Raw genomic sequence first — 15,128 nt, 5'->3', positions numbered from 1 at the left:
TCTCAACTTTATCTCAGTATTCTCACATAAAGTCCGTATTAGTTGGTAATGGCAACCGTTTACCAGTACTTGGATCCGGTCACACCACTCTTGCAACCCAGTCCAAAACATTTCATCTAAAAAATATACTTTATAACCCACACTTCATTAAAAATCTTATTTCTGTTCGCCAATTTACCATTGATAATTGCGTGTCAGTTGAATTTGATCCGTTTGGTTTTTCTGTGAAGGACTACAAGGATGGCACGCTCCTAAGCCGCCACAATAGCTCGAGTGGTCTCTACTCCTTCACCAAGGACTCTTTGGCAATGGCGTGTGTTTCCATCCCCTCCTCCCAGTCTTGGCATGAACGCCTTGGTCACCCGGGTCGCCATGTGTAGGATCGTTTGTACGACCAAATGAGTCGTTTAGAAGAGTTCTAATCAATACGAGAGGCGGAAACAAACGTATCGACTTTGAATCAGCTTAATATACACTCTAATTGTCTTGTTTATTGATATAGCAACTTTTTACAGCCTGGAGACACTTCGACAGCACCTCGCTATCGGAATCAGGAACTGTTACAAATGAAATAACAACACAGGTATTTATAGAAGAGGCATTTCGCACGGAATGGTCAAGGTTCATTTCGTGCGAATGGTCACTTGTCCATTTCGTACGAAATGGCTTTTCCATTTCGTGCGAAATGGTTCCACACTCTTAAACCCTAAAACCTAGCCTACTAAGCTTCATTCCATCCAATCTAGATACAAGACTCGATACAAGACGAAGTCGACATACATATGCACCAACAGACTCCCCCTTGGATGTTGGCGAAGTCTTCAGTGTCGAGTCTTCAGCATGACACGTCCGCAGTCTTGATCAGTCTTCGTAATCTACCAAAGTATCTGACACTGTAAGCATCCTCAATCTTCTATCTTCTCTGTATCAGCAGCAGCAGCTAATCTCCCCCTTGAATGTTGATCTAACAATTCTTCAGTCTCTTCTTTCTCTTTCACTTTCCCAGAATCTTAATCCTGGCCCTATCCTTTTTCATCAGTTTCTATTTTCAACAAACTTTCAGGATCAGAGACTGGCTCTTGCATCTTCAGACTCCTCTTTGCTCTCACTCATCAGCATTAACAGCTAGCATGATGATCAGGATCCGAATCTGGCTCTAAGAAGTTTCAAAACTTGAACCCAGTTTCAGAATCGCAACCTAACTCTTGAGCTTTCTAATTCTCTTGATCAGGTCTCTTTATCCTTTAAATTCTTCAAACTCCTTTCTTTCTGATAGACTCCCCCTTAAATTCTGTTAGGATCGTAGTCTGGCTTTCACAGGTTCTAAACTTCTCCTGGCTCTCCGTAGCAACAGGATCTGTAACCTGGCTCAAATTTACATTTCTTCAGGAGTCGAAACCTGGCTAACTTGCACATGCTCTACCCAAAACATAAGATTCACAATTATTAAGATTTAACAACTTTAGAATCACTGCTTACCTGTTGTAAGAATAACATTCAAATTTGACATTTTTATTATGTGAAACAATTTGATCTTTTCAAATTCATTTTCATCTCAAACAAACTCTTTCAACCCTGTTGTTCATCATGTTTAGCACTCGGAATTTTGAAAATCAGCTTTCCAACATCAGTTGTCGAAAATAAGATGAAATAAAATCTTTTTGAATTTTTTCAAAATTTTATACTAAGACACAATATTTTTGGATTGTTGTCTTTAATGAAATGCAGTAAAGAAATATTTACGAACAATATTTTTGTGAGTTTGTATAAGAGGATCATATCAGTTTTTGAGACCAATCACTAACACCGTTAAGCTTTAAACATTTTAAGTTCTAAACAATTCACTTAGATTGTCAGTATACTGAACCACGTAAATTTTCACACAAAGTTCAACTGTTTCGAGATATGAGATTAGTGTTTTAAGAACTTAAACTTATTCGCGTGTACTACCTCAGAATATACTCCCGTATCCAGACTCCTATATTCAGTCTTATAGGTGAATTACACTAGTGATATCTGTAAACAAGTAATGTGAGACCATGAGAGCTCAGGTTAGAACTTCCGTTCAGACAAAGAGATGATGGCTCGTCTTTCGGTTTGTCCTGTTTGGGGATCTTTTCTTCAACAGCACATGATTAGCATTTTTAAATGTTTCATCATTTTTTATGCTGAGAGAGAGCTTTAAGATTAAAGCAGTGCAGAGCATTATACAAGGACTAGGCTATTGCTTCCGCAAAATTAGAAGTCCAGGTATAATACCCTAGATATCATCACGCACAAAGACCTAGTATGTGTAACGCCCCAGAATTTAATATTTTTATTTTATATTGCTATAACATGTTATAAGAAATAGCTATGAGTGTTAACCTATTTAGTTGTGAATTAGAAATTGTTAGTTAGGAGAAGCAAGTTGGGCCATTTAAAAATGAGTATGCATACTTGAAGGGGGAAATGTAAATAATGAAAGATTAACTTAACAAAAAGGGGCTAGTAACACAAAATCACACACATATGCGTGTGTTTATGTCGCCAGGAGCAAGCACAAGATGAACCCCCTTCAAGTCTCACTAAATTAAGCAAATTGAGGCCCTAATCAAGACAATTACTCTTGCATGTTGGTAGATTCTGGATCATCTAAGCTTAATACGCCATAAGGTAACAAGAATTTTACGATTTGATAATCTTGTATACATGGGGTTTCAAGAAATCTTTGAATTTATATGAAATTAGTATGATTATGAGTTAGAATCACCAATTAGAGAATGATAAACCCTTGTAGAATGTTAAATTGGTGTTTAAAGAGAAAAACCCACTTAGGTCAAGATAATGGTTCTATGTAATATGGAATCTTGTTGTAAAAATTTGTATAAAAATGTTGTATGATGATATTCTTGCTTAAATTCGATATGGGAAATTGAATTGGGTTGGAGGTTATATGAGATGTTGAGTGAAATTGATGTTATTAGAGTTATTGAAATGAATGGGTCAATAAGGCATAAAATAGTTGTACATTATGCTTAACTATTAGTATGCACGCCAAGTGTTTGTCAAAATGCTCGAACGAATTAACCACGGGATTTACAATGTAGAATGGTTAGAATAGAGAGTCGGTTGTTTGCTAATGAAAGTATGTTGATATTGGAAGGAAAAGAATGACGTGAATCTAAAGCATGTGATTATTGATTATAGGGATCAAACAAGAAAGCGCGAGTCACTCCGGATCACATACAAACAACGACAAAGGTAAGTTCTTGCTTACATAACGTTATTAGCATGTATTGTCGTAGCATACTATTGTTCAATGGTTGAAGTCGTTTCCTTGTAACGAGTTATTGCAAACCGATTATGTAATTTAGGTATGGGTCGAATGAGTTAGAAGAGTAATGTGAAAAATGGAAGAAACTTCATGTTTGGAAAAAGGTTTACTTGAGGGTCATGTTTGTAATTAACGTTGTATGAATTTTAGTAACTAAATGTCTAACGGTTTGGTTGTATGTAGGTAAAGCGACTTGTTAAATAGCGTTACTTGGATCGAACACATTCATGATGCACGCTTCCGTGAAGAAACTAGTTTTAGTCAAAACTTTTGTTAAATGCTTTCCTTTTGTTCCAAACTAGTCTTTTGTAAGTTTTATGATCCGAAAGTAGTAGATGTTGAACTTATAGTTAAAAGACTATGTTAGTAGTTTATGTAATGTTTGGGTTAAAAACTTTTGTAGTCGTTATGTTGTTCGTTACCAAGTTAAATGCAGAATTTTGGTTTGTAAATTATTCGACCCGTTTACTATTTTTGTTAAATGAAAGTTCGTTAGTGTCTTTAAAAAAGTTTGGATCTTACAAGTTGGTATCAGAGCCAAGGTTTGAGAGATTCGAGTAAGTTATGGTGCTCGAACTCAAACCGAAAGCTCTTGCGAAAGTGTGTTCGTTCCAAGCGCCACGCAAGTAAGTAATTTAAGGATTTCATGCTAGTAGACAAAAATGGGAATGGGTTATGGTTTAGTTACTAGCATGACTTGGGTTTGGATGATAATGGGTACTATAGAAGGCTTCGGGACTGCCCAGGACCGTTTCGGGTTGGAAAAAAGGGGCTGGAAATGAAAGATTTTAGTTAATTAGCGTTTGCACACCAGGAAGCCCGTCGGCGACGGCCTATATGCTGTCGGCGACGGCACCCTCCCATCCGACGGCTTAAGCACCTGCCTACGGGCAATTTGTGGCGACGGGGTTTTCCCGAGCCCGTCGGCGACGCACCCAAGGCCGTCGGCGACGGGTCCCCCTAATAGTGTTTGCTGAAATTGTTTGTTTATCATGTTAAGGCCCTTAATTCGATTATGGCATTCGTTAAACATAAGGAATACCCCGAATCGACTATGAAACTAAGAAATTCATTATAGCTAGCATGTTTTAATAATGAACGTGCGAAAGAATGAGGAGTCCTTACATACGAATGGATGAAGTAAGTGACACATTAAGAATGTTTATAAAGAAGGATTGGACGGGTTCACGACTCGTGAAAATGAACTTATTAAGAATAAATGATGTATATATAGAAAGACGAGGAGGATGAAAGTAACAATAATTAATACGAACGTTTAAATTGTAGATGGCAAGTGGAGGAAACACGGATGCTACAGAACGTATAACTCGAAACGAGTTAAACCAGATGATTTCGGATGAAGTAATGAAGGCAATTGATGCAAACGTTTCCAAGCTAGCACAAGAGGTGGAGGGCCAAGTACTAAGTACGGTAGAGAATATGATCACGAGCAAAGTGGATGAATTGAAGGAAATGATAGCCGGAATTCAAGGCAAGAAGGAGGCAAGACGGTGCACCTACAAAAGATTTCATGGCATGTAAGCCTACAACCTTTAATGGGGAAATTGATCCCATAGAATGCCAAAGATGGATAGCTAACATGGAAGGGGTGTTCATTCGAAGTCATTGTTACAAGGAAGATCAAGTCATGTTTGCCACGGGGCAACTTTTACGAAGGGCTAAAGATTGGTGGGACTCGTATAGTAAGGAGATCGGAGAGAATCGAGTTCAAACTTTGACTTGGCAAGAATTCAAACAACCTTTTATCAAGTACCATTGTCCACAATCAGCGGTGGATCGAATCCAAGAAGACTTTCTCCGACTCCGACAAAGAGATGAATCTGTCAATGAGATCACGAACACCTTCCTTGATCAACTGAAGTTTTGTGAAGAGATAGTTGGAACGGAGAGAAAGAAGATTATCCGTTATCATGGCATGCTTAAGGCTGAAATTCGGGAGTTCATAACTCCTTCAAAATGCGAAACTTTGGACGAGATCATTGATCTAGCGAGGGATAGGGAAATTGAAATAAAGAGGCAAGACGAACGTGGAGAGAAAAGGCAAGTCGAGAAGGGGTCAACGCAAGGTTCTTCTAAGAAACCCAAGACGCACGATCAAGGAAAGAAAGAAGCTCCCAAAGGCGGGTTTCCACGATGCAAGACATGTGGAAAACCCCATTCCGGCGAATGTTTATTGGGAAGGAAGGGGTGTTACAATTGTGGACAAGAAGGGCATCCGTACTATAACTGTCCGAATCCCAAAAGGGTATGCTACAATTGTAACGAATCGGGCCATGTGAAAGCTGAATGCCCAAAGCTTAAACAAGGGGTGAAGAAGGAAGGAAAGAAAGAAGAACCCGCGAAAGCTAAGGGAAGAATGTTCCACATCTCCACGGAAGAAGCAAGGGCTCACCCGAATGTGTTCTCAGGTATCTATATGATAAACTCTATACCCACTTATATATTATTCGATACCGGAGCTAGTAGATCATTTATTTCTAGTGAGCTTGCACGTTTCCCTTTATTCACGATAGAAAGAATGTGTACACCTCTCGAAGTAGAAATTGCCGATTGTAAGAGTTACCTTTTGCACGAAATATGTAGAGGTTGTAGAATCACTATAGATGATGAAGATTTTGATATTGATTTGATTCCCATGGTTTTAGGAGAATTTAAAGTAGTAGTAGGTATGGATTGGTTATCCCGTTATCATGCGGAAATTTTATGCGAAAACAAAATTATTTATGTGACATCCCCTAAAGGGAAACGGGTAACCATTCATGGGGAAAGGGAAGTAGGGGCTAAATTGTGTACTATCTTGGAAGCAATTAAGTACGTGAGGAATGGAAGTAAAGCATTTTTAGCCTATGTTGTCGATACCAAGTTAGGAGTTTCAAAAATTGAAGATACTAAGATAGTGAATGAATACCCGGATGTATTTCCGGACGAATTGCCGGGACTTCCACCCGAGCGGGAAGTCGAGTTTCGTATCGAATTAGAACCAAATGCCAAACCGGTAGCCAAAGCCCCTTACCGGTTGGCACCCGCGGAAGTACAGGAATTAATGGTCCAATTACAAGAACTTCTTGACAAGGGTTTCATACGCCCTAGCGTGTCCCCGTGGGGAGCGCCTGTTTTGTTCGTTAAAAAGAAGGATGGGTCGATGAGAATGTGCATCGACTATCGTGAACTTAACAAACTCACGGTAAAGAACCGATACCCACTTCCGAGAATAGATGATCTCTTTGATCAACTACAAGGGGCAAGTTGGTTCTCAAAAATCGACTTGCGATCGGGCTACCACCAAGTACGAGTAAGGGAAGAGGATGTACCTAAGACTGCGTTCAGAACTCGCTACGGACATTACGAATTCCTAGTAATGTCATTCGGGTTAACTAACGCTCCGGCCGCTTTCATGGATCTAATGAATAGGGTATGCCGAAATATGTTAGATCAGTTCGTCATAGTGTTTATTGACGACATTTTAGTATACTCTCATAGCGAGTCTGAACATGCAAGTCATTTACGTCAGGTACTTGAGACGTTTCGAAAGGAAAGATTATATGCTAAGTTTTCTAAGTGTGCGTTTTGGCTTAGGGAAGTGCAGTTTTTAGGACACGTAATTAACGAAAAGGGGATTTTGGTGGATCCCTCTAAGGTGGAAGCTGTGATGAAATGGGTACCCCCGAAAAATGTTAGTGAAGTAAGAAGTTTCCTAGGTCTAGCCGGCTATTATCGGAGGTTTATCCAAGACTTCTCCAAAATAGCCCTTCCTTTAACTAAACTGACAAAGAAAGAAGAAAGGTTTGAATGGAATGAAGATCAACAGAAAGCTTTTCGAATGTTAAAGGAGAAATTGTCAAGTTCTCCCGTATTAACACTACCAGAGGGAACAGAAGACTTAGTTGTATACGCGGACGCATCCCATCAAGGGTTGGGTTGTGTCTTGATGCAACGAGGCAAGGTTATTGCCTATGCTTCAAGACAGCTAAAGCAACATGAAATTAACTATCCAACCCACGATCTCGAACTGGCGGCGGTAGTGTTTGCCTTAAAAATCTGGAGGCATTATTTGTATGGAACAAAGTGCACAATTTATTCGGACCACAAAAGCCTTAAATACTTCTTCGAGCAGAAAGATCTCAATATGAGGCAACGGAGCTGGTTGGAATTGATTAAAGATTATGACTGTGACATTCTTTACCATCCGGGTAAAGCTAATGTTGTGGCGGATGCACTTAGTCGGAAGGAATACCCACCACCTATTCGAGTGAAATCAATGAGAATGATAGTTACCCCAAACCTTCTCGAAACGATACGCGAGGCGCAAGATAAGTCCTTAAATGTTGGTGATCTGAAAAGTGAAAGAACGAAAGGGTTTGAAAATGAATTTGAAGTGAACGCAAGTGGGTTAAGAACGAGGTTTGCGCGGATTTGGATACCGCGACACTGTGAGGCGAAGACCTTATTATTGGAAGAAGCACACAAGTCCCGTTACTCGGTTCATCCGGGAGCCACTAAACTGTACCGAGATTTGAAAGAAAATTTTTGGTGGCCGGGAATGAAACGCGACATTGTTAAGTATGTATCTAAATGCTTGACATGTTCCCAAGTTAAGGCGGAACATCAAAAACCATACGGGAAATTGCAACCCTTAGAAATTCCGGTATGGAAATGGGAAAATATAGCCATGGACCTTGTAACTAAACTGCCGAAGACAAAGAAAGGGCATGACGCAATATGGGTCATTGTCGACCGCCTTACTAAAAGCGCCCATTTTCTACCCATTCGGGAGACTTTTTCCTCGGAAAGGTTAGCGGAAATTTATGTGAATGAGATTGTTTCTCGCCACGGTGTACCGGTGTCTATTGTTTCAGACCGGGATACGCGATTCACCTCCCGTTACTGGCGAAAATTTCATGAAGGAATGGGTACCCAATTGCATGTGAGTACCGCATACCACCCACAAACAGATGGCCAATCCGAACGAACGATTCAAACTCTCTTAGACATGTTGAGAGCGTGCGTGATGGATTTCGGGGGAAACTGGGATGAACATTTGCCTTTAGTGGAATTTTCGTATAATAATAGCTACCAAAGTAGCATACAAATGGCGCCATATGAGATATTGTATGGGAGAAGGTGTAGAACCCCTGTTTGTTGGGGAGAAGTAGGACAAAGAGAACTCGCACCAAATGATGTGGTGGAGATAACTAATGAAAAGATCGACATTGTACGGGCTCGATTAAAAGCAGCGCAAGACCGACAAAAGTCCTATGCGGATGAAAGAAGACGCCCTATTGAGTTTCAAGTGGGGGACCGAGTGTTCCTGAAAGTGTCCCCGTGGAAAGGCATAATCCGATTTCGGAAGCGAGGAAAGTTGGGTCCTCGATATATCGGACCGTTCGAGATTTTAGCTCGAGTTGGAAAGGTGGCCTACCGGTTAAGGTTACCTCCCTCCTTAGAGGGAATTCACAATACCTTCCATGTGTCACAATTGCGGAAATGTATAACGGATGAAACGGCTCATGTACCTCTTGTAGACATTGAGATAGACGAGAAAATGAATTACATAGAAAGGCCGGTAGCCATAAGGGATTCAAAGATAAAGACTCTTCGCAACAAAGAAATTAAACAAGTTCTAGTTCAATGGCAACACAGAAAGGGGTCGGATCTCACTTGGGAAGTGGAGGATGAAATGAAAAAGTTCTACCCGTCTTTGTTTGGTACGTAATCAGGTTTCGGGGACGAAACCTTCTTTAAGGGGGGTGGACTTGTAACACCCCAGAATTTAATATTTTTATTTTATATTGCTATAACATGTTATAAGAAATAGCTATGAGTGTTAACTTATTTAGAATGTGAATTAGAAATTCTTAGTTAGGAGAAGCAAGTTGGGCCATTTAAAAATGAGTATGCATACTTGAAGGGGAGAAATGTAAATAATGAAAGATTAACTTAACAAAACGGGGCTAGTAACACAAAATCACACACATATGCGTGTGTTTATGTCGCCAGGAGCAAGCACAAGATGAACCCCCTTCAAGTCTCACTAAATTAAGCAAATTAAGGCCCTAATCAAGACAATTACTCTTGCATGTTGGTAGATTCTGGATCATCTAAGCTTAATACACCATAAGGTAACAAGAATTTTACGATTTGATAATCTTGTATACATGGGGTTTCAAGAAATCTTTGAATTTATATGAAATTAGTATGATTATGAGTTAGAATCACCAATTAGAGAATGATAAACCCTTGTAGAATGTTAAATTGGTGTTTAAAGAGAAAAACCCACTTAGGTCAAGATAATGGTTTTATGTAATATGGAATCTTGTTGTAAAAATTTGTATAAAAATGTTGTATGATGATATTCTTGCTTAAATTCGGTATGGGAAATTGAATTGGGTTGGAGGTTATATGAGATGTTGAGTGAAATTGATGTTATTAGAGTTATTGATATGAATGGGTCAATAAGGCATAAAATAGTTATACATTATGCTTAACTATTAGTATGCACGCCAAGTGTTTGTCAAAATGCTCGAACGAATTAACCACGGGATTTACAATGTAGAATGGTTAGAATAGAGAGTCGGTTGTTTGCTAATGAAAGTATGTTGATATTGGAAGGAAAAGAATGACGTGAATCTAAAGCATGTGATTATTGATTATAGGGATCAAACAAGAAAGCTCGAGTCACTCCGGATCACATACAAACAACGACAAAGGTAAGTTCTTGCTTACATAACGTTATTAGCATGTATTGTCGTAACATACTATTGTTCAATGGTTGAAGTCGTTTCCTTGTAACGAGTTATTGCAAGCCGATTATGTAATTTAGGTATGGGTCGAATGAGTTAGAAGAGTAATGTGAAAAATGGAAGAAACTTCATGTTCGGAAGAAGGTTTACTTGAGGGTCATGTTTGTAATTAACGTTGTATGAATTTTAGTAACTAAATGTCTAACGGTTTGGTTGTATGTAGGTAAAGCGACTTGTTAAATGGCGTTACTTGGATCGAACACATTCATGATGCACGCTTCCGTGAAGAAACTAGTTTTAGTCAAAACTTTTGTTAAATGCTTTCCTTTTGTTCCAAACGGGTCTTTTGTAAGTTTTATGATCCGAAAGTAGTAGATGTTGAACTTATAGTTAAAAGACTATGTTAGTAGTTTATGTAATGTTTGGGTTAAAAACTTTTGTAGTCGTTATGTTGTTCGTTACCAAGTTAAATGCAGAATTTTGGTTTGTTAATTATTCGACCCGTTTACTATTTTTGTTAAATGAAAGTTCGTTAGTGTCTTTAAAAAAGTTTGGATCTTACAGTATGTCAGAAATAGAAAGTCTTTCAAACAAATTTCAGGGGTTACCTATATATCCGAGAGATGTTCCCCACGAAATAAGTAAGTATTTGAATTTAGGTTTTATATCTTGAAAACAATCTACTCAATGTATAAAAATCTACTGGCATATCCGCAATGAGATCGTTTATCACATTTGACTTTCCAAATCTTTAGCGTGCTGTGATAGTCCACTGATGTACTATCATTTCCTCTTTTTTACAACAAAACTTGCTTTTAATTTTCTCATGTTTTTGGCTTTTTCAAATTTTCTAATGTTTTTGGATTTTCTGAAAATTTCTTACTCCCCCTAAAATGCAAAATCATTTAAAGAAAATTTGACAACCCGATGAGAATTGCTTCAATTCTCCATTCACTTGGCATAAACAATCAGAACTCCCCCTGACAACAAACTATTTTCCCATTATGATTTCAAAACACTTAAGTTTGTTTTAATCAAAATGGTTTTTCCGGAAAATTAGTTTTGTTGAAAACCACTTGTAGGTTAGGGGTTAAATTCATCACATTGTTTTTCTGTTATCCTCTTGAATGAAAGTTAAATCAAGTTCAACTTAATGACCTTGATTAACCACTTGTAAGAACAAGCACTTGTATGTTCTCATCAACAAATACTACTCGTAAACATAACAATTTTGAACTTTACCACTTGTAGGTTTTTCAAACAAACATTTTCAAGAAAGATAATACCACTTGTAGGCCGAAATATCACTTTCGTGAATTTCTCAAGAAAGATGCCGATTCCTACTCCCCAATTACCAACCTGGGAGTTCCGGCAAGTCAGGATCTCAAGTAGAGAACGTTGTCACCCAAGCCTGACCAGTCTTGGGTGATTGTGATTCATCTTGAACCCACCATCTTTTTGATTTATAAAACTCTTTCGCTCCCTTCACCTTCCCATCGACCATCTTCCCAAAAATATGTTTCACTTTTCCATTGAAAATTTTTTAGCATCGAATTCTTCCTTATTAGGAAAGAATTGATCTGAGATCTCAATCTTTCCAACTTTTAATTTCAAGTTTTCTTTTGACAATTTTGGAAAATTTTCATTGTTCATTTCTGGAACGGAATTCTCATCATCTTTCACAACAAATGACTCCTCTGACTTTGACGAGTCAGATTCATTGTCAGATCTAGTTTCAGATTTAACAACCCATTTTTGTTTGTTCAAATAAACTTTTCTTTTGTAAAAACGTTTTGAATTTTCACCATTTTCGAAAGTAGAATTTTGGAACTCTTTAAAATTTTCAACTGATTGTTCTTTTTGATCAACACATTTTTTCTTCATGTTCGAGTTAGAAGAAACTCGCTGTTTTGTGTTGGTTTGCTTTGAGCAGTTCCAAGCAATCTGTCCCACTTCTTGACATTTGAAACAGGTTCTTCTGTCAACTCTTGGTGCAGATTTGTTCACCATATTCCTTTTCTTCTCAGCAAGAAACTCTTTGTTTGACTGTTTCCAGAATGATTTCTTCTCTTCTTCTTCTGAACTTGTTCCTGAAACAAGTTTAGTTTTTGTTTTATAAGTTTTCTCATTTTTATGATTTCTTCTCTTCTTCTTCTGAACGTTATAAAGCCCGACTCGTTGTGAATGTTAAGAGTCAGACCGTTGGCGTTGACTGTGACGAAACCTTTAGCCCGGTCGTCAAACCAACCACCATTCGCACTGTTTTAAGCCTCGCTGTTTCTCGTTCGTGGCCTGTTCATCAACTTGATGTAAAAAATGCATTTCTCCATCGTAATTTGAACGAAACAGTGTACATGCATCAACCTCCAGGATTTGTTGATCAGAATCACCCAGGTTTTGTGTGCAAGCTAAATAAATCTTTATATGGATTAAAACAGGCCCCTTGAGCATGGTATCAACGTTTTTCCAACTTCATTCTTCAGTGTGCTTTCAAGGGTAGTGTATGCGACACCTCATTATTCGTCTACAAACATGGTGCTCACACAGCTTATCTTCTTTTCTACGTGGATGGCATTATATTAGCGGCCTCCGACTCCACTTTGTTACAAAAGATCATTACCATGTTAAAATCTGAATTTGCTATGACTGATCTCGGGGTGTTACATTATTTTTTGGGCATTAAGGTGGAACATCAGCACGGGGGTCTATTTCTGTCTCAGTCCACATATGCCAATGACATACTACATCAGGCCAACATGTCTGATTGCAAACTGTGCACTACTCCGGTCGACGTTGGGTCAAAACTGAGCGCTGAATCTGGCGCTCCAGCTGTTGATGGTACTCTTTATCGTAGTCTCGCTGGAGCACTTCAGTACCTCACTATCACTCGTCCGGATATTGTCTATGCAGTCCAGCAGGTTTGTTTGTTCATGCATGACCCTCGAGAACCCCACTTTCAGTTTCTCAAAAGTATTTTGCGCTACATTCGCGGGACTCTTGACTATGGATTGCAGCTTTCTCCATCTCGCTCGTCATCCCTGACTGCGTATTCGGATGCTGACTGGGGTGGATGTCAAGACTCTCGTCGCTCCACGTCCGGTTATTGTATATACTTGGGGGACAACCTGATCTCCTGGAGCTCTAAACGTCAGCCAACCATTTCTCGATCTAGTGCAGAGGCGGAATATCATGGGGTTGCCAATGCTGTTGCTGAGGCAAGTTGGATTTGAAATCTTCTCTTGGAGCTTGGCGTTTCAGTTAAACAGGATACGGTAGTTTATTGTGATAATATATCGGCCATTTATCTCACCCAGAATCCGGTACAGCACCAAAGAACGAAGCATGTTGAGTTAGATATTCATTTTGTTCGGGATAAAGTACGGATCGGTCATGTTCGTGTCCTTCATGTTCCAGCGGATTATCAGTATGCCTATATTTTTACTAAAGGATTATCCAAGCAGCTGTTTACCCGTTTCCGTTCCAATTTGTGCCTTCGACCGGCTACGGCTCAAACTGCGGGGGTCTGTTAGCAACCATATATTGTATATTTTGTCTATAGCTATTCTGTAATCGTCTCCTAGCAATTAGGATATTTAGGTTCCATAGATAACTTGTATCCTGTATTATTTATACGTTTGTTATCAATGAGAAGATCAACCTTTGATAAACTTTCAGTAACACCCAAACTTTTGGTTTAATATCACAAAGGGTTAAATGTAAGCTTTTTTATAGACATGGGGAGAAAGGTTCGGGAATTAAAACCCCTAATGTCCTAAAAATCTCAATGATTTTTTATTTTTTGTTGAGATGATCTCGCATTGAGAGAGGTGGCTAGAGGAAACTTCACAAAGATTAACCAACCCAGACGTCTTTTATATGTGGTTTCTAAGTAAGGTTTGTGTTTACCCGCTTAATTCGTTTCTAGTCGGGTTAAGGTATTAATCAGTTGCCATTGACGATGATGATTTGGTAAATCAGTCCCATATGTTATGTATTCGATACTGATATACAAGTCCCTGATAATTTAGGATATAATGGTCACTTTTTTTGCATACGTATAAGGATAATTGTCCAATTATATGTTAAGGTTGTCAATTGATAAATATGTACATAGGAAAAGATGGGTATGATTTTATTATAAATGAAAAGTGAATACATAAAACAAAGAAAATCAAGACTATAAATAAAGAAATTATTTAAGGTTACTAGTTAAATAACAAACCCAATATAAAAAGAACTCACTATCTTTATTATGCTAACATCCCCACCTCAAACTGACAATGTAACAACAATATGCATTGAGAGTTTGTCACACAAGGACCGAACCTGAGACACCGACTAAGGCTTCGCGAGCATATTAGTACTCTACAAGGCTGATAGAAGATATGGAAGCGAGATGATCCCAAGTTGTAGATAATGACGAGTGAAGTGGAAATCAATCTCAATATGTTTCATCCGCTCATGAAATACGGAATTCATTGCAATCAACATCGCATTTTCGTTATCATAATGTAAGGGGGTAGGTTGAGAGACGTTAACCTCCTTATCAACATAAGCCAACGTGACCAAACAATCTTACATGTAGTCACAACCATAGTACAATATTCAGCCTTATTAGAAGATCTAGAAACAACATCATGTGTCTTACTTTTCCATGACATTAATGATTCTCCAAAGAATATAAAGAAGCTAATAGTGGATTTACGATCATTAGGGCCGATAACCCAATCGACGTGACTATAATCATACAACTCTAGAAAAGACGTCAATAGAAATTAGAAGCTCTGAAACTAAGTGCCACGAAGATATCTCAAAATATGAATAACAACTCCATAGTGAACATAAATGGGAGCAATAACAAATAGGCAAACAACATGAACACCATAAGCAATATATGGCCAAATACTTGTAAGATAAAACAAACTCCCTAAAATAGTACGATACAAGCTCGGATTCGATGCAGGAACACCATCAGTAGAAGGATAGTTTACATTGGTTTCAATGGGAGTTTCTAAAGTATTGTTGTCAAAAAGTCATGCTCGTTGAAACAA

At 38.5% G+C, this 15,128-nt stretch overlaps 2 protein-coding genes and 1 long non-coding RNA gene across 3 annotated transcripts; all 3 read left to right on the top strand.

Annotated features, from left to right (window-relative positions):
- The first annotated feature begins 4,916 nt into the window (after positions 1-4,916).
- LOC110931685 lies at positions 4,917-9,050 on the top strand. The gene is made up of 3 exons (XM_022175070.1): positions 4,917-6,454; positions 6,914-7,187; positions 7,452-9,050. The coding sequence occupies exons 1-3, from the start codon at positions 4,917-4,919 to the stop codon at positions 9,048-9,050; spliced, it is 3,411 nt and encodes a 1,136-aa protein (XP_022030762.1).
- Positions 9,051-9,332: 282 nt separating this feature from the next.
- Positions 9,333-10,569, top strand: LOC110927794. Its single transcript, XR_002585904.1, has 3 exons — positions 9,333-9,456; positions 9,991-10,044; positions 10,301-10,569. It is a non-coding gene; the product is annotated as an uncharacterized LOC110927794 (long non-coding RNA).
- Positions 10,570-12,833: 2,264 nt separating this feature from the next.
- Positions 12,834-13,307, top strand: LOC110931686 (uncharacterized mitochondrial protein AtMg00810-like). The gene has a single exon (XM_022175071.1). The coding sequence runs from the start codon at positions 12,834-12,836 to the stop codon at positions 13,305-13,307; it is 474 nt and encodes a 157-aa protein (XP_022030763.1).
- The last annotated feature ends 1,821 nt before the right edge of the window (positions 13,308-15,128 follow it).

The sequence above is a fragment of the Helianthus annuus genome, chromosome 3 (assembly GCF_002127325.2).
Source record: "Helianthus annuus cultivar XRQ/B chromosome 3, HanXRQr2.0-SUNRISE, whole genome shotgun sequence".
Lineage (NCBI taxonomy): Eukaryota > Viridiplantae > Streptophyta > Magnoliopsida > Asterales > Asteraceae > Helianthus > Helianthus annuus.
Note: the sequence above shows the minus strand (reverse complement) of the source record. Positions and strands in the feature narration are given on the sequence as shown.